The sequence below is a fragment of the Aedes albopictus genome, chromosome 3 (assembly GCF_035046485.1).
Source record: "Aedes albopictus strain Foshan chromosome 3, AalbF5, whole genome shotgun sequence".
NCBI classification, from domain to species: Eukaryota; Metazoa; Arthropoda; class Insecta; order Diptera; family Culicidae; genus Aedes; species Aedes albopictus.
In genome coordinates, this window is record NC_085138.1 from 338,489,164 (window position 1) to 338,509,424 (window position 20,261).

General features: G+C 38.3%; 1 protein-coding gene across 2 annotated transcripts in view; it reads right to left on the bottom strand.

Annotated features, from left to right (window-relative positions):
* Positions 1 to 6,394: 6,394 nt before the first annotated feature.
* The window catches only part of LOC115262659 (ornithine aminotransferase, mitochondrial-like), a 30,871-nt gene continuing 17,004 nt past the window's right edge, over positions 6,395 to 20,261 (bottom strand). The window contains exons 1-3 of one of the 2 annotated variants that reach the window (XM_062843063.1): positions 15,881 to 16,043; positions 7,570 to 7,846; positions 6,395 to 7,503 (exon numbers count right to left, since the gene is read on the bottom strand). In XM_062843063.1, coding sequence (XP_062699047.1) covers positions 6,516 to 7,503; positions 7,570 to 7,841 — 1,260 coding nt within the window. In that variant the 5' untranslated portion in view covers positions 7,842 to 7,846; positions 15,881 to 16,043 and the 3' untranslated portion in view covers positions 6,395 to 6,515. Of the gene's footprint in view, positions 7,504 to 7,569; positions 7,847 to 15,880; positions 16,044 to 20,261 lie in introns of those variants that run through there. The other variant, XM_029865258.2, reaches the window with a different exon arrangement.

Here is a 20,261-nt window from a genome sequence, read left to right on the forward strand (position 1 = left end):
CTCGATTTGAAATTCCCTAATAAATCTTGAATAGTGCTCGAGTGTCAGACGGGATTGGTGGTCTAATGCCTATCGTTTCTAATTCATATGGAGAAGTTTCTGGGCTCAATCGTTGGCTCGTCGCTTTTTATCCTACTTTTGTATTTTTCTATCTCTCTCTTCTCTACATATATGACTCATGTATATTCGTATGTTCAAAGCCATCGCTAGAACCAGAAAAGAAAAACCAAATTTGCTTTGTTTCCAACTTTCACAGGCTGTGTGTCAATTACTGAATGATCCATATACAGCATGTACTACACGCGATGAACGTAGCAAATCGTGAAGCGATGTACTCGGGAATGCTTTCCGAAATGCTACTTATTCTCTTTACCGGTTCGATACGCAATCAGAGGTCAATCGAGAAGGCTCGGCGACGTTAATGAAAGCAAACCAATACTTTTTTTGACAGAATAGTGCCATAACTCTTGTTTTTTTATGGCAACGCAACCTGCTACTTCAATAATACAATTCAATGAAATGGTATGTTCACATTTTAGGGCGAAAATGCTATAAATAATGATAAAAATAACGTATATAGTTGTTCCAAGACAACGATGAGAGAGCATCAGAAAGTGTTACACACCTCGCGGCAGCTTTTTTATTCTTTCGTGAACCATGCAGCACTCTACAGTAATCTTAACACTGTCTATCACATTATGCCTGGCATCCACGCACCAATACGTGAACCCTCTGCCAAAAATAACCATTTCCTAACAAATCTCTGACATCCGCATGACTTCGTCCAGGCGCAGAGGACTCAACGGCCTGTAAACAACGAGGCCAAGAAACGTCAAAACGCCATACAAAATCCAAACAATGCAGTGTCCTATGAGTCATTTTACGGAACGACAATAATGTTAATAATTATATTGATATTCACGTGATAGTGACTACCTCCTGTCAAATTTTCATTAATAAAATTGGCTCGAAAAATCTGAGACAAAAAATCCGTGGTCACATCTTTCCTCGGATAAGAAGTAAAGCCGTAGGTCTCGGCCCTTGAGTTGATGGGTTCGATATGTAGGGTCCTGTCGAGATTTCTTCAATAAGACTTGGCGGAGTTCTTGATCCACGGGAGAAAAGGGCGGAACAACTATTACACGCTACAGCTTCTTCCATCTCTCCTGGGCGTGTTACAGTTTATTTATGCAAATTTTTCCCGTTATCAGATAGACGGTAGTCTATTCTACCTGCTAGTCAGGTCAGAAATTACACGAAGAATGGGTAACACGCTCAGGAGGACCTGGAGAAGCCGGAATTTACAATGGTTGTTGCCCTTTTCAAATGTTAGTCTAAAGTTTCTCGCAATATTTCATTTTGGATTCCTTCGAATATTTCTCCGGGAATTTCTTATAAGGAAATTAAATTTAAAATCTTATAAGGAATTTGAATTTAAAACGAATTCGTAAGTTATTCAGGAGACATTCTGAGGAAAACTCGTGGAAAATCCCTGCAAGAACTCTGGGAGTACCTTTTAAAGAAATTTCTAAAGGAGTATCCAGAATCTCTGGAAAATTTCCGATAAATATTCCGGGAAAAGTTCTGGGAATAATGTAGATATAATCTGTAAAAAATAATCTCAGGTGGATCACTGCAAGAAATCCGGTGCAACTACGAGAAACATAATGGCTCTGAAAGAAATCACGGGAAACAATTCAATGAGAAATATCAGTAATAGCTCCTGTAGAAATCCCAGAAGCTACTCCGGAAAAAATCATAGGATAAAGTCTAGCGTATATTAAAAAAAACTTTGAGAAACATCCCATAACAAACTACAAAAGGAATCTTCTGGAAGAAGTTCAATAAGATACTACGAGAAAAATCTTAGGTATTCAAAATAAACCCCGCGAGAACCCTCATGAAATATCCCAGCTGAAACTCCAGTAGAAAACCTGAAAGGAACTCTAGAAGAAAGCTCACAGAAATTCCTTGCAGTTATTATTTACAGGATTTTGAAGAAATTTCGAGAGAAATACTTGGAGGAACCTTTGTAGAAATCCCAGGAATAAATCCTGTAGCAACTGTGAGCAAAATTCTGGGAAGATCTTCTGGGGAAATCGCGTAGAATCTCCAAGAGGGTCCCGAGAGAAATTTTAGGAGAAATTGTGTGACAGCTTCTACGATTTATCCCGAAAGAAATTCTTATATAATATTCGGGATAAATTCTAGTAGAAATCCTACGAAATTTAATTTGAGCAAAACACAGGAGGAACTTCGGGAAAAATCTTACGAGGGACTCTGGGAGCAATACAGGGAAGAAATTCTAGAGCAGCCCCGTGAAAAACTCCAGGATAAATCGGTCGAAATTAAAAAATCCTGGAAAAAATGCTGGAAGGAATCCGGAAGTATACCAATCCGGGAAAAAATCATGTGAGTTCACGCATGAAAAAAACACAAAAGAGTAGTTATAGTAGTAAACCCCATTCTCTCCTGATGATTTGGCAAAACTATCTTAATACGGCATGAAGCTGAGTTACTATGGTGTTGCTGTTGTTTTCAGATATTCTTAATTATGAGATTGAGTTACAGTAAACATGAGTGTACGCTAAACAGCTCTACTGATTATTATGATTAACGAATTAAGGCGAAACTGGAAGCATTTCCTCATTTTTTTGGTGTTTGATTTTTTATTATATATCGAAGCAATATTTTCAAAATCGGTTTTCGTGCACATGTAGAGCATGGATCAAGGTATCTTCTGATTTTTTTTTTTGTGGTGGAAAAAGTTATCCATTTTTGCAGAAACCATTTTTTTGTGACATTATATTCAAAAATGGTTTCTGCAAAAACGAAAAACATTTTCCACCATGAAAAAAAATCACATGTGCACGTTGTACACTGACTGCCGTGTGTCGCATATCAATCCCATGTTTGCTGGACTTTCTATGCCTATGCGACGAATATGCGATTCACGGCAGTACAGGGAATAGACAAACAAAAAATAGACACTTTTCAAAAAATGGCCATGCTGTAACTTTTTTTCAAGTGCATAAAAAATCTTTAAATTTCACTAAGTGTTTTCTAGAATCTTTCTAACTTCATGTAGAACAGTCCGAACAGTTCCCAAATGTCGACCATTGATACACAACTAGATGATAAAATTACAGTTACCGTCAGTGTACCAGTAGCCGCTCATGACCCAACAGCCGCTAACTGTTGCAAAAATCAAGTTTTCACGCATATAGGTATACACTCTTTTCGGCGCGGATATTCTTGGACTACATAAATTGGATGAGAGTAAAGCCATTCTATGCAATATTTACCGAATAAAATAAATTTTAAAAACAAAAAGCTAAGAAATTGTTTAAGCGGCTATTGGGCCCAAAAAAGTTGTAGGTGATTTCATTTGTTCCAATAATCGCTCACACCGAGAAAATCGTAACATCTCCCGATTTAAGTACGCAATGTATTTAATCACTATTATAGACTCCCGCTGAACATGAAAAACTAATTGTAAAAACATAGAGTTGAAAAAATGCACTTTACCGGAAAAGTCTATTTAAAAGATGGCATGCATTTGTCCGTGAGCGGAATTAGGACCACTTTGGTCTCACACCAATTGTAATAAAATTATACTTTTATAAAAAGTTCTACATTAGTCTTGATTTGTATCTGATTATAATCAGATCAGAGAAGAAAACGTCATCTCCGGAGTCAAAAATTGATAAATATATTATGCTGTTGGTCGCGGCACCTAGCGGTAGAGATCACAGTTTTTACACGGAAAATTTCGACCGTGTTGACACGAAAGAGCAAAGTATTTCGGAGGAAGGTACACCAACTCAAAAACTGATTCGCAAAAATAATTTGTTGAACTAGAATATATTTCGGAGGTGATTATCTCCTAAAATCGTAAATAGGGCACGCGATACAATAGTGGTGGGAATATGTATCATATCATTATGGTAATTAAGAAAATTTGGTAAACACCATTATTATGCACCATTATCTGCTCAGATTGAACTAACATAAAATGCAAAAACATTACAAATTGGCTCAACAATCATTCAACAGATGATGTTTTTCGGCGTAACTGACCTTAGATGAGCGGAATCTGATGGTACAGCAGTTGATCATTGATCAGTGAAAATTCTGCCTGTCCCGATTATTTTGTCTATCCCCTGTATATTGTCATCAACATGAGAAGTACTTGTGTACATTTTTTCCTCAAAAAAGACTCCTCGATAAACCAGCTATTGCGGTCAATGTATATCTAAATATTTAAATGTTCTGGAAAGCTTAGACTTTCTAATTATGAGTTCAAAATATAAATTGGTGGTTGCGAAAAAGGCTAAAACCGCGATTTAATGATTAAATTCAAAATGGCGACTAAATACAATATGGCTGCCAAAAAATGTAACTTCAAATGGAAGCTCTATACTTTCCCTTCATAAAAATGTTAAGTTGTGTACATGTTACAACATGCAATTTTTAAGATATCACGCGAAAAATAAGTGCAATTTGATGAAAAATCGTCACTGTTGTGACCTTGTCAGCCTTTTGGCAAGCGAGGAGTCCATCAATATAACCCAACCTAATAGGTTTCCATCCTTTTTCATCGTATTATAACGACTAAACAAGAGAAAATTGAAATCACAGACTTTATGTAAATGTCGGCCTGGTTTCAGCGAGAATTACCCAAAGCAGAGTGCCTTTACTGCCCTTTAATACAACTCCTGGAGATTTCCCGACAGATGAAAAAACTAAAACTAAATAACCGAATAGTAGTCCCTGCCAATCAAACACCTGCTACCAGAGGAACCAACATATTTTGGACACAGCATCGCGCTAATATTTTTTGGACACTTACAAACAAATGAAAGTACCCAAAATATATTGGCATAACGGTGCTTCCAAAACGTTGATTCCCCTATACAATACAACTTGTAACGTTGTTAAATTAACAAACCAGCAGCGCTTTGAAGCGTGATATGTGATATTAAGAAGGCTCAATCAAAACACTTGGTTTTTGAATGTAGCAATCTTTTAGTAAAAAAAAAACATGTTCTAACTAGTATTGACATTTTTCAAAACTTCGCGTTTCATCTGTTTCAATTTGCCCCGGTTTATCGTATTGCCAAAACAAACTATGCGGGATACCTATAAAGCTGCAACACAAATGCTTTACAGCTATCCATCTCATTTTAGTGAAATAGTTTTGGTTGCTTTTATTGCACTGTAATCCAACATCAGAAGGTTTTTCCAGAAGATGTGCCAATCGAAAATGAATCCCCACCAATAAAACAGCTGTTTATACAGTACGTTTTTCAATGTTGCCAAACAAAACAGTAGCACGTTGTCAAGTGTTATAGATCATTCTTTAGAAGCTGTGATTAAGAAACCGTTGGCGCATCCTTACAGCTGTTAACCCTTTATAAGGCAGTGGCAACTATATTGCCACCTACTGTTTGTATTTGTTTCTGTTTTATAACAATTTATTTCGAACTTTTTTTTGGTTTACGCAAAATTGGGATTACAAACAACGCCTGGTATTTTTTGGTACTAAACAAAGCTTTAACAACAATTTAGGAGTCATTTGTAGTCTCAAAAATGGCTAAATTTGACCGCGTGAAGAAAATTAGCTCAAACTTATTATAAAATTATTGATTTGGTAAATATTTTAAGAAATAATCAAATTCTGGGTTGACAGGAGTTGAACTACACAGTTTATATTATAGGTTAAGCCCTAATCCACTCTAAAATCTCTTTTCCGGCTTTTTGTCGAAGTCAAAAGAAGAAAAGTATCCTAAACGGGCAGTGGCAACTATATTGCCACCTCAAAAGCTCGCGACACGAATGCACAATTGTGTAAAGTGTCGATAATAAACAAACAAACAAACAAACCTCAAAAGCTCGTTTTTGGGGTAAACGGGCAGTGGCAACTATATTGTCACCTACATTTTTGAGAGTTTCTTCCAAACAAAAATCGCTTTGTACATGTATATAATCATTTCCATAATAGGGGAAATTACCTATTCTCGGCCGTTTTGTTCTCTTCGTCTTTGGGGGTTTTTTGAAACCTATTGAACTCAGAGTTGGTGTCAAATCCTTCCCAACTAAGCTGAATTATATGGCCAAGTTTCAGGCAATTTGGCTGACAAAAACCCCCCATGACGAAGAGAACAAACCTGCCGATAATACCCATTGTCACCCTAGTATGCTGACAAATTGATTATTAAATATAATTGTAGGTTTTGATACCATGGTGCAGTTCATGTGCAACTGGAAGTATCGCTTAGAAAATTAGAATAATTAAAGTACCTGCCGCTCCTTGGAATCAAACTCCCGATTTACGTTTAAAATTCCTGAGAATATGTCATCTAATCAAGTCACACGAAAATTTGAAATGGTTAGGTAAATAAGAAAATACTTTATTAATGCTTACAAAACAACTGAAATTCGTAAACTTATATCCAAATGCATGTGTGCTTACAATCTAAACGAGAAATCTTCTCTTCCTCTTCGTCCTCTAATTACTGTTTGTTTGCAAACGACATGATCGTCGTTTTGATGATTCTCAGGCAGTCGTCCATCTGCTCCTCGTTGATGGTCAACGGAGGCGCAAAGCGGATAATATCGCCGTGTGTTGGCTTCGCAATCAGTCCATTTTCTTTCAACCTCAGACAAACTTCCCAGGCGTCGAATTTAGCGTTGATGACAATAGCGTTCAGCAGACCTTTTCCTCGTACGACCGAGACAACGTCTTGTGGAAGTTCGGAAAGAGATTTGCGCAGTTTACGTCCCATGCGATCAGCGTTCTCCGCGAGTTTTTCATCAACGAGGACATTGAGGGCAGCCATGGCTACCTTGCAGCCCAGGGGATTTCCACCGTAGGTCGATCCGTGCTCGCCGGGCTTGATGCACAGCATGACGTCATCGTTCGCCAACACAGCCGACACGGGGTACAATCCACCGGACAAGGCTTTTCCCAGGATCAGAATGTCGGGCTTGACGTCCTCGTGGTCGATTGCCAGCATGCGACCAGTACGGGCAAGACCCGTCTGGACTTCATCGGCGATGAAGAGAACATTGTACTTGGTACACAATTCCCGAACCTTCTTAAGATACCCTTCATCCGGAACGACTACTCCGGCTTCACCCTGAATTGGTTCCACCATAAAGGCACACACGTTCGGGTCCTGGAAAGCCTTTTCCAACGCAACGGTGTCGTTGTACGGGACAAGCTCAAATCCTGGCATGAACGGTCCGAAGCCTTCGTAGCTCGAGGGGTCGTTCGAAGAGGACACGGCAGCCAACGTGCGTCCCCAGAAGTTGCCTTCGGCGAAGATGATCTTGGCCTTGTTCTCCGGAACCTTCTTGACCTTGTAGGCCCACTTGCGAGCCAGTTTGCATGCGGTCTCTCCACCCTCGACGCCGGTGTTCATCGGAAGCACTTTGTCGTAGCCGAACAGATCGGTGACGAATTCCTCGTATTCACCGAGGACGTTCGAGTAAAAAGCTCTGCGAAGGGAAAAGAATTTGAGATTAGTTGGGGTACATCTTCCAAAAAGTTTAGTCTAGAATTACCTGGAGGTCAAGGCCAACACCTTGGCCTGCTCGGTCAGGGCCTGTACGATCTTGGGGTGGCAGTGTCCCTGATTTACCGCGGAGTAGGCGCTAAGGAAGTCGTAGTAGCGTTTGCCTTCCACGTCCCATACGTAGACTCCTTCGCCGCGAGCCAGCGCCACCGGCAACGGATGGTAATTGTGAGCACCAAATTTGTCCTCACGGTCGAACACCTCCTGGGATGCGGTGGCGTTCTGCTGCTTGACCTTGGTGGCCGTCGCAGTGGAGGACATTTTGACTGAAAAATGGAAGTGAGAATGCATTGATTACTTTATTGGTTAAAAGTGAGAAAGTTGAATGAATTAGGAATATATCTAGAGCTTGGCACCATACATTTGTCCGCAAGCCCACTTTCGCGGAAAAAAATCATTCAGAGACAGAAAAATTTATCCCGAAAGTTTTAGAAAAAATCTGCCGTGAACAATTCCCGAAAGGGGGCTTATTTTAAAAGAAATCGCATCTAAGAACCACTGTAATCATTTTCTTTGTTTCTTTTTTTATTTCTGAGGATTTTAACCTTTTATGGATCATTCATTCCACGATTTTTCCAAGTGTTTCTTCAACTATTCTTACTGCAGTTCTCAAAAGAATCCTCGTGAAATAAAATGTTTATTTCTCTGATTCCTCAAGAAGTACCTTCTTAGATTTCTCGAGGTGATTTAAGATCCCTCAAGAAGTTTATTCTGGAATTTCTCCCAGAGTGTCTTCTGGAATCTTGAAAGGAGCTTCTGGAGGAGTCCTACAAGAATTTCTGGCGAAATTCCCCTGAAAAAATAGAAGACTGTATGAGGACTATCAGAAAAGATCCATATAAGACATCTCAGAAAGAAGTCCTTGGGAAATCTCAGAAGGATCTTTTGAAAAAATCACGAACAAAAATTCAGGATGGATTCCAGAAGGATTTCCTGACAAAATCTCAAAATAATCTCCAGAAACTTTTCCTGGGGACCCTTCTAGATTTGCTTCAGTAGTTCTTTGTGGGATTTTTTTTCTGGTATTTCTATAGGTACTTATTCTGTGGCCCTTCTGAGACTCCTCAAGAAGTTCTTTCTGGAATTTTCCCAAGACTTCTTGTTCTTTTCTCCTAGAGTCTCTTCAAGCACATTTTCGTAAGCTCATTTTGGGATACTGGTAATTGTTGAAACATTTCTTCTGGGAAGTTCCTCCAAGATTTCCTTCTGGATTCATGAAAGGAATTTTATGAAGAATCAAAGAAGACTTTGTGTGGGAATTCTATAAGAAATTTCTAGATCAATTCTATAAGAAATTTCTGGAAAAACCTCCATAATGAATACTCGGGGTCCCCAGTTAGTCAAGTGGTAAAGCTATGAATCGCCAATCCGGAGACGGCGGGTTCGATTCCCGTTCCAGTTGGGAATATTTTCTCGACTCCCTGGGCATAGTGTATCATTGTGATTGCCTCACCCAAGTAACATTTTAAGTTTTGTTTGGCTCTACAAGAGATCTTCATGACCAATTTTATAAAACATGCAATAAAACTGATTTATACATCAAAACCTCTTGATAACCTCTATAAGAGTATCTTCCGGCTAAGTGGACCACTCCCGGAGAGGTTTTGCAAACCTCATTAAAAGTAGCAATAAACCCGTTTTAGAACCTAGTTGAAAAGTTTTCCATTACATATACATTTCCATATGCGCATCCTGCATGCGCAAAGGCAGGCAATGAAAGCCCTTCAATTAAAAACTGTGGAAACGCTCAAAGAACACTAAGCTGAGGCAGGCCAAGTTTCAGTGGGGACGTAAAGCCATACAGAATCAGAGGAAGAAGAGTATGAATACCAGAAGAAAGGCCAGGAGTCCCTGGAAATAAATCCCTCATAAATCACAGAAGCATCTTTTGGAGGACTCGTAAATAGTTTGGAGGCATTTCAGGATGATTTCCTAAAATAATCTCAAGAGAATTTCCAGAAAAAAAAATTCGAGAAAGATTTTCTGGTTTATTTTTGGTATTTCTCCGGGTATTGATTCAGGTATTCTTCATGGAGGTCCTCCCAAAGACTTTCTTGTGCTATTCCCCCTAGAGTCCCTTCTGCGATATTTTCGGAAACTCTTTTTCCAAATACGCACTGAAGTTTCCTCCGAGATTTTTTTTCCGGAATTAATTCAAAAACTTGGGATTCCACATGAAGTTACTTCCTGGATTCATCTGGGAGTTATGGGATTTCTTCTAAATTTTAGACAAATTTCTGGAGGAATTCCATAAAGAATTCCCGAGAAAAAAAAGGAAGAAATTCCAGGAGAAACACTATAAATAAATCATTCCACAAGGAATACTCAGAAGAATCTTTTGGTTGAAGCGTCGAAAAAAAGTGTACTAGAACGAAATCATAACAAAATCTCAGATAAATCTCCAGGGTCATAGAACAAATTCAACGAGAAATTCGAAATGGAATTCCTGGAAAACTCTTTAAAGGATCTTCACCGATTTGACCAGGGAATCCTTATGGAGTGCCTTCTGATATTTCTTTAAAATTCCTTTTAGATCCTTAGAAACATCAACAGGAAAAGCACGCGTAGTGTCAACTGGAGGTGTTCCAGTACAAAGTTCAGGAGAAATTCCAAACAGAACTAAAGATACATCAGAAGGGCCATATAAAGGAATTCCAGAAGAACTGGAAGAATCCTACAAAGAGGTCATGAAGAAACATTCCGGTAGAAAATATTGAATTCCAGAAGAAAGTCAAGTAGAAATAATTCCGTGAAATTTTATAAAAAGAGGAATATTAAAAAATCAGAAAAAAATCCCTGGAAGATTTCTTTTAAGATTTTCAGAAGGCCTTACTGAAAAAAAAATCCAACAGAAGGAATGCCTGAAAATGGAACTCCAATGACAATTGAAAATATTTTACTGGAGAAATTGTAAATGGATCACCTTGAGAAACCCCGGAGAGAATTCATTGAGAAATCCCAGAAGATTCTTTGTGAATCCCAGAATGTGCTATTTTTTCAGGAATTGCCTCTGGCATTTCTCCAGGTATGTATTTATTCTAGGATTCTTAAATAAGGTCCTCCTATCATTGCTTAAGAAGTTCTCTCTGTGATTTTTCTAATACATGTTTGACCAATTACTGCTAGAGTTCCTTCTGGAATATTTATGGAAGCCCTTTTTGGATTTCATCGCAGTAGAATCTTCTAGATGAAACGCAGAAGAAAGTTTGGAAAGATTTAAAAATGAATTCGTTACAAAATCTCAGAAGGATCACAAAAGAAATGTCTGTAAAGTTTGGAGAAAATCTCAAAATGATCTTTAGGAATTTCTCCTGCATTGTTTTAGAATCCCTGGATTTCTTTCTAAGATTTTTCTTGGTTTTTCTTCTGGTATTCCTCAAAGACTTTATTCTTTTATTTTTCTTCAAAAGTTTCTTGTAGAATTCCTACATAAATTCTGGAAATCTTTTAGTAGTTCATTATGTGTTTTTTTTTTCAGCAATTCAGCTGGTATTTCTCCAGGTATTAATTCTCGAAAAAAAAAACCCTTCCTAGACTCCTCAGGGAGCTCATTCTGAGATTTTTCCAAGACTCTCTTGTGCTATTCCTCCTAGAGGCCTTTTTATTATATTTTTGGGAAATTGCTCTGGGGTTCCTTCGAAAAGTTTCGCTTGCTATTCCTCGAGAAGATCCTCCTCAGATTTTTCAAGGATTTTTTTCGGGAGATCTTTCTGGAATTCTTTCAGTAGTATCCTCTTGTAATTTTTAAGGAGTTCCTTTTAAAATCTAAGAAACATCCACAGGAAAAACACACGAAGTATCAACTGGGGAAGTCCCAGCAGAAAGTTCATGGAGAAATTCCAAATATTTGGCAAGAAATCTAGAAGAAATTTTAGAAAAGACCAATAGAAATCCAGAAAAGAACTCCTTGGAGAATCTCGGAAGAATTTTGTCGAGGTACCCGAGAAAAATAAATTCTGAGAGATCTCCAGAAGGATTATTATAATTAAAAGTTCAGGGAAAACGTTTGAAACATCCTTAAAGATTTTTAAAAGGACTTTTTGAAGGAATCGAACAACAACATGTACAGGAATTCTAGAAGGAAAGCCAGAAGGAACTAAAAAAAACACCAGAAAATAGTAGTGAAGGAAATGCAGATGGATCTCCTTGGAAAATCTCGGTGAGAACCCATTAAGAATTCTCAGAAGAAAACCTAGAGGAATTATTATCCTTAGAAATCTCAGAAAGAATTCCCGAAAAAAGAATCCAGAAGAAAGATGGAGTATGGCAAAATAAATTATTGGAAGCAACCCATACGGATCTACAAAAGCATCCCTGAAAAAAAAAATCAATTTTGGCTATTTCAGAAGAAGCTGTTCGAAGAATCGGCGAAGGAAGTTCTACTGGAAACCCAGAAGCAAATTCAGTAAAAATCACCGAAGGAAATATAGGGTAATTTGCTAATTATACATTGAACAAAACCCCCGCCATGAATTGAATGATCTTTGCTTCATCCGGGCCTCATGCCTATTTTTAGACAAGATTCGGATGATTTTAATTTGAAACAACCTCCGTCAAAATCAAAACAATTTGAATGCTGACCAACCCATAGAAGGATGATTTTCATTAAGCCTGTAATTGTATGATATTTATTCCTTTTCTGATTTTGATTCACTCTATGGTGTCTGGTATTACAAATTTGTTTCGAATGAAAATAGCAACCAATATGGATAAATTTTATTATTTTGTTATGTTTTTATTTAATATAAACACGACACATTTCAATTTAAAACCAAACTTAAAAGTCAAAGCAAATTTAAAACGTGCGTGCATGTATTCGGTCTACACTATGTGATCCCGAGCGGTCTGTAAATAAATACCAATCTTGTTTGAAAAGTCCTAGGGCCTAAGAAACAAAAATAATTTATTCTTACCTTCCGTAATTCACCTTTAGGTTTTTCTACGGATTTGTACAGTATTGAATGAATAATCATTTTTTGCACGGTGTGAATTTCGTTCAGTGTACTAACGTTTTTGTTTGTTTTTTTTTCGTGCATGATTCCTTTGTAGCTGAAGGCTCAAGCATCCGTCATCATTTTTCGGAAAATAAAAAGCAGTTTTCTCGCTGCAAATCAAAACAAGGATCATGAAAATATATTCACTGCATTATATTCCTCATGTGGAGTACAGTGAATATATTTTCAAAGCAAAAACTTTTGTTTTGAACGAAAAAACTGCTTTCAAATGTTTGATGATGACGATGATTTCAATGACGAAAAGTTCAACGTGAAGCATATTCTGTAAACGTCTAGATCTCCTCATGTGTTACACTTCCCACTGAATTTCCTACGAGAAAATAGAACATCTAAAGTACAGAACCCAAATGTTGAACGCTTCCTTAAATTTGTTTATCCCAATGTTGGACGATGCTCGCTAATTGTTGAACAATCCAATGTCATTGATCTGTTTTTATCTTGGCCACCAAACCCAACAGGTCCACCAGTGGCCAAAGAATCTATAAAATGCCACCCTGTTTTGACCAGACATCCGAAAAATGTTCAGTCTGGTTTTGTGCCCAGCTAATCAGTTGTTTAAAAATTCATTCAAATGACAAGGAATCGCATTTGATGCGAGCTCTGGTTTGCTGAACTAGCTTTAAACATAACTAGAAGCAAACATAACTGAAAAGATAATTTTTTGCAACACTGTTCCAACGGATTAAGAGAGGAGTTAGGTGTGGTATCAGGGATGCATCCTCTGAAACACTTCTGAAACCGCCTGAAATCCACGGGAACGGTACTGAAATCCCAATGGGATCACCTAAGAACGCCTCTTATGGAACACTCCTGAAATCACTTGAAGTTACCTGGAATGCCTCAGAAAGCTTAATGGAATGTCCATGAAACCCTTCAAGATTCCCTGGAACACCCCTGAAATGCTCCAGAAAACCCATGAAGCGCCCTTGAAACCACTTTAAAAGCCCTGTAACGTTCCTGAAGCCCCCTGGAACACTCCTGGGACACCCCTGAAACGCTTTGAAATGCTCGATTAAGTAAAGTAAAAAATGCTCCGAATAACCTTCAATGAATTTGACTATGAAAATATTGAAATTTTAAATGGCGTAAGATAGGTTTCAAAGCTGGTATAAAACTGGCTACTTTCCCAGCGGGAACAGGTGACCAGAAACGACTGAGTATCATCATGCTTTCTTATTTCATTGAGGTGTCAGATATTCTAAGATAAATGTATTATTAAGAGATATTGTTCTCAGGATAATGATTTTCGGGCCATATATCATTCAGAGATATGGTTTTCGGGGAACTGTTGTAGGATCGCGGGAAAACTTCATGGGATTTCAAGGAGATTCCGTGGGAGTGTCAGGCAAGTTTCAAGCGTGTTTCATGTGGAAATAATAAGGTTACTCATAAAATGCTGATGTCTGTCAGTAATTCATAATACTCCCATAAGTTACAATGGTAGATTTGGTAATCAAGGAAACAGCCATTAAATTCACCACTGCAAGAGGTTGCTTGAGCTTAAGGTGAATATATGACGAAGCCACACCTCGAATTTTCAAGAGCACAAATCTAAAGAACCAAATGTTGGTTTGAGCTAAAAAGTTGATCGATTGGTTTACCCGCTGATGGTGACCAATCGATCAACTTTTCAGCTCAAACCGACATTCGGTTCTTCTGATTTGTGCTCTTGAGAATTCGAGGTGTGGCTTCGTTATATATTCACCTTAAACTTAGTTAAAATGCTTTAAAAGATCACTAGGTAGGCTATGCTGATTCAATGGAGTTTTTCGTGACCCTAAATTCCCAATCCTAAACCCCGAAAGCCCTTGGCAAACCCCTAAATTGATACAACACATATTTATGAGCCTATGTGGTCATAAAATTTATTCAAAATATTCACACAGTGAGCTCACTATCTACGCATGTAGTAGAGTGTATGACCGTCGGCGTCGGTGGTGTAGTGGTAAGCGTGGTTGCCTCTCACCCCAGTCGGTCGGGGTTCAATTCCCGTCGACGCCGATGGGATTTTCTGAGACATAAAATCCGTGATCACGCCTTCCCTCGGATAGGAAGTAAAGCCGTAGGTCCCGGCCCATGTGTTGATGGGTTCGATATGTAGGGTCCTCAGGTGTGGTGGCTGTCTCCCTGGGGCGTCGGAATTTAAGGCTTAGCTCCTAGACCCAGCCGACGTTAAACACAACTGGCGCCGAACGGTGCTAGTTGGCCAGTTGGCCAGGCCAGAGTGTATGACCCTCGAGAGAGACCATTGAATCGTCCCCTGAGATTCCCATGCTGCTCTTCCAATGGGCTTTTATTTAAAATAACGTGATGGTCGAGAATTTAGCTTCGTAAAATGAGTCAATTGCGCACTTTTTTTTTATCTTTTCTCAATGCATGCTTGGTGACGAGGGAGTCACATACATTGGTGAGCTCGTTCCATGCTATTGTTTTTCTTTTGTAAAAATCCAACACATGTTCATTTTGAAAATAATATGAAAAAATTAGAAAATATTATAACGATAATCGTAAATTGTTGGAGGTTTTGGCTTTCTCAGTCTAGGGAATCCAACCGACTAAATTAGCATTGCCCGACGATTAAATTAGCATTTGACCTTTTTCAAGGTAGAAACGTCGGGCAATGCCAATTTAATCGTTTGGAAGACTGAGTAAGCCAAAACCTCCAAACATAAACACATTTTGATTTTAAAATTTAATAATTATACTTTGGTAAATTCACGTCATGACATTTTTTTCATGACATTTCCGTGACATTTCACAACCCTGGTCCATGCTATGCTTTTGTCCACTAAAGGAGAAAGATTGCATCAGGTGAAAGTGAAGCCGTTAAAAAAAATCCTAGATTCCCACGTCATACACACACCTCTTATCACAGAATTTGCGGCGTAGCGCATCCAACTGCGGTCAATTGAAAGTGATATCAACTGACGCGTAAACAAACGTAGCTATTTTTATTGCGTTTGCTCCCCACCAGTGTAAATACTTTGTTTTGCGTACGGGAAAACAACAAACTAGCAATCCTGGCAGAAAACAACACTTCTATTTTTAAAGTCGCACATTTCCCTTGTCGTCATTCGCCGTACTTTCGGCCGCTTAGAGTACGCGACGCGGCGATAATAAGCTTTACAGCCGTGCCGAGCCGCCTAATTACGAAATCTAATCCGTTGTTGAAGTTTTGCAATCTCTTGCCTGCCGTGATAAGACCTCGCCCCCGGGGGGTTATCAGCACCATCATCGGGGACCTTATCAGCTCATTTCCCGGCGCGACGACGGATTTGTGCTTACCAATAAAGGCGAAGAGGATTGCTATGTGTGATGTGGCGGCACGTGGTATTGCTATGTCGTCCTAATAATCGATTGGCTTCACTTTTTTCGCCCTCACCAAGGGCTGACTAACTACTGGTCGTCGAAGAATAGAAACCCAAGCAAATCAGCTGCTAGTTGGCGAACGACTGAGATTACTGTGAGCTACAGTGCGAAGGATAAACGTAATGATCTCATATACATACCTAACTATGCATAGCATCTATCAACTAGTTTGGCACTTCAGACTCTTAGTATGACTATAACATTGTATCTACAATGTAGGTATATAACGAAAATGGCAAAACAAAGGGCATCGTCCTATTGATTGCGTAGGAGAATACTGGGTCATTTTTCCATTTCTTCTCTATCAAATTTGCTAAGAACTTATAAATTTGTTTAAGTTGGAATTTGTGAACCTTGCAATTTGAACTGCTATGTAAGGTTATTATTATTTATTTCTAACTAATAATTTTGAAAGAGAGAAGAGCCCCTTTGAGTGGTTTTCTTATTATCGATTTTTTTCTCAAAAAGGCAGGGTTCGCTAGTTGATAGTACTCATTTTTTTACAAATCTGTACTAACTAGTACGGTTTATGATAGATCATGTTTCCTAACTCTATCTAGACACTTCCAGATATATTGGTGAGCTCGTTCCATCTTACTTCTATGCATGTTTAACATCATTTGGGCGGCACCGTTTACTTTGACCTTACTCCAAATTCATTTGGATCTTGTATTGTATGTATTGTAAAAAAAACCTTGTGGGAATCCCAAAAAAATCCATGCGTCTAGATTAACATCCGCAAAGTCATTGTTTCTACCCGCAAAGGCCCCTTCGGTGCGAAATTCCCGTTCCATATTCCCGTTGGCACAATTAATTCGACCTAGTAACACTCGTTATTCGCTAATCTGCTTGGTTGATAACTCCGCAATCCCTATCGCGCAGTAACCCAATATCGCTGAATGACGCTGATTTCTCTATGTAGGTATAGTACCACAACATCACCCTGCGTAGATACCCCGTTGACATTCGGGCATCGGCATCTCAGCCCGTATAAATAGTGTAGTTCATTGACGCGCGTCGTCAAAGTCGCGTTTACGACGCGACGTGACGACAACGTTGATAACAGCACGTTTGTTCGTTGCCAGCTGATTGATTGCGCGCTTCATGCCGCTTGGTGGATTCACGTGCGATCCAATTTTAGGAGCACCAGTTCGATCTCCTTTCGCTGGTAGAGTGATGGAAAAATTGTGGCGCTACGGTTATCATCAACCAACAAATGTGTGTACTCGCGGAAGAAATTATCAACGAGGAGGAAGCATGACCATTCCAGCGATTTCACGGATGAAAAAGGTGATTGATTGATTTGTCTTTATGCTTCATGAGGTTCTCAGGGTGGTTTGTCTTGAGAATTGGTAGAAATATGTTGTATTTCAGCAAAATTTTTATACTATTGTTACTTTCTGATCCGTATAGGGTAAAAGCTCCCTTAGTGGAGGTAGTACCAATAGTGGTGGTAGTGGCAATTTAGCCCTATTTCGACCAAAAAGCTTGCAAATGACATTTTTAATAGATGCATCATGCCTAATTGATAACATTAATTCAGTTTTGTGTTCAGGATTTGCCGAAAAACCTATTTTAAACAATTATTTTCCTTAATTTTTTTGCTCCCTTGCACCTATAGTGGTGGTAGTGTTCCTATAGTGGTGGGTCCCATAAGAATTCAATGGGATGCGCCACTATAGGAACCAATGTTAAATTTTACCTCCATAATAGGAACCGTGTACCTATAGTTGGTGCAAGGGATTTATTAGCAAAAACTGAAATAAAAAATGGTTTTTACATTTTTCCTAGCAAATTCAAGTGGAAAACTATTAATCAACGTTTTCAGACTTTTTATTTTATGGTATCATCAATTTTATTCAATTATTTTACTAAAAGGAGCTACTAATAGCACCACTATTGGTACATTTACCCTAGATACATAAACGAGTGAAAAGGATGATAATCACTCAAAAATCATAGAAAAAGGACTGTCAGATTACATGACTGCCTAATACAGAAATGACTATCTAGTTCATTTTTTTTTTAATTTTCCTTCTATGCTCTCACTCGTATATGATCAAATTCGAACTTTTTCATTAAGTTAGAAATCTAGAAATGAATTCCGAGAGGAATCAATGAAGGAATCCCTAAAGAATTTCTGCAGAAATCAATTACAAGAAGGATTCAGTTAAAGAACCTTAAAAGAAATCCATAAAGAAATTATTGAGAAAACCCTGAGAGAAATTCCTATGGGAAATCTGGAAAGAGTCAATGTAGGAGTAGGAATCGGGAGGAAGCTTTGGAGGAATTCAGGCGATATATCCAAGGGAATCCCTAAAAGGGGCTAGTTCGATGTAGTACTAGATTTGTAGTAATGAGCTGAATTTTAGTATGATGAGAAGGTCAATTCACCGTTTCTGCAATAAAATGGAGCAAAAAGCGTGGTCATTATGATTGCTTGCCTAATTTTGATGCTGTTTGAGCAAAACTTTGGATAACTTATGTTGCAAGAAATGGAGAAAACAACAACACTGTTGGAATCATAATACCCACGCTTTTTGCACCGTTTCATTGCAGAAACGGAGAATTGACCTTCTCACCATACTAAAATTCAGCTCATTACTACAAATCTAGTACTTCACCTATATGTCCTATTAATTTTGGGAGGAATACCTGAAAGGATGTTTGAAGGAATCTTAGTACAAATCCTTACAGGAATCTCTGGAGGAAACCCTAATGGAAATCCTGGAAGAATAAATGAAAAATACTGGGAGGACTCAATGAGGAAATTTTAGGAGGAATTTCTTAAGGAAATTCCAGAAGCATAGGACGCATTCAGTGAAGTACTAGATTGAAATTAGTGAGTTAGATTTTTTTATGGTGAGATTATCAATTCTCCGTTTCTGCAATGAAATGGTGCAAACAGCGTGGGTGTTATGATTTATGCTGTTTGAGCAAAAGTTTGGGCAACTGTGTTGTTGTATTATTTATTTCTTGCAACTTCATCAATACAGTTACCCAAACTTTTGCTCAAACAGCATAAATCATAACACCCACGCTGTTTGCACCATTTCATTGCAGAAACGGAGAATAGGACGCAATCAGTGAAGTACTAGATTGAAAGTAGTGAGCTGAATTTTTGTATGGTGAGATGTTCAGTTCTCCATTTCTGCAATGAAATGGTTCAAACAACGTGGGTTATATGGTTTCTTGCCTAATTTGATGCTGTTTGAGCAAAAGTTTGGGTTACTGTGTTGTTGTATTATTTATTTCTTGCAACTCTAGTACTTCACTGATTGCTTCCTATTGATCATCTCACCATACAGAAATCCAGTTCACTACTTTCAATCTAGTACTTCACCGATTGATTCCTATTCTGAAGGAATCCCGGCAGACATACCTAAAGGAATTCTAAAAGCATCTTGACAGAATCTCAAAAGGATTCTCATTGAATATCCTGGAGAAATTCCTAAAAAAAACCGGGATAGATCTCTAAAATAATCCTAGAGGAACCTCTGAAGGTATCTGATGAGACATCTATAAAGAAACCATTGAATGTGCCGCATGAGGTATCCTAAGAGGAACTCACATAAGAACCCCAGCTAACATCACTAGAAGAATCCAAGAATGAGTATCCGGAGAAATCTGCGAGGAATGCCAGAGATTCCCTCATTCCCCTTGATTTCCTGAATCTCGCGAACAATACCGAAGAAAATACCGGGATAAATTCCCAAAGGAAATTCAGGAAGAATCAATCAAGGAATCATGGGATAAATTTAATAAGAAATCTCTGAAAGTATCCAGAAGGATTTCTAAAAGAATTCCTAAAGAATCTCGGGAGGAATACCTGAACGGATTCCGCTAGGAATCACGGGAGAAATCAATAAAGGAATCTCAAATGGAATAGGAACAGGAAAGAAATTCCTATTAGGACTCAGGAAAAAAAATCCTTGAAATCATCTCTGAATAAATCACGGGAGGGATCTCTACAGGGAACAGAAAAATTACAGAAGGAATCAATGAAGGAATTCGGTAAGAATTTCTAACAAAATTCCTGCAAAAAAAAACAACATGAATCTTTGACAAAATCTTGGAGGAATTCCTGAAGAAAAAAATACAAGAGGAATTCTTAACAAAATCTCTGAATGAATCACGGAAACATTCCCGGAAAGAATCCCTAGAGAAATAGCTAAAGCAGTGTTGGAAAAAGTCGGGACAGATCCATACAAAAATCTCGGCAGAATTATTTGAGTAAATGCCAGAAGAAATTTATAAATAAATTCAGGGAAGAATCCTAGAAGAAATTTTTAAAGAA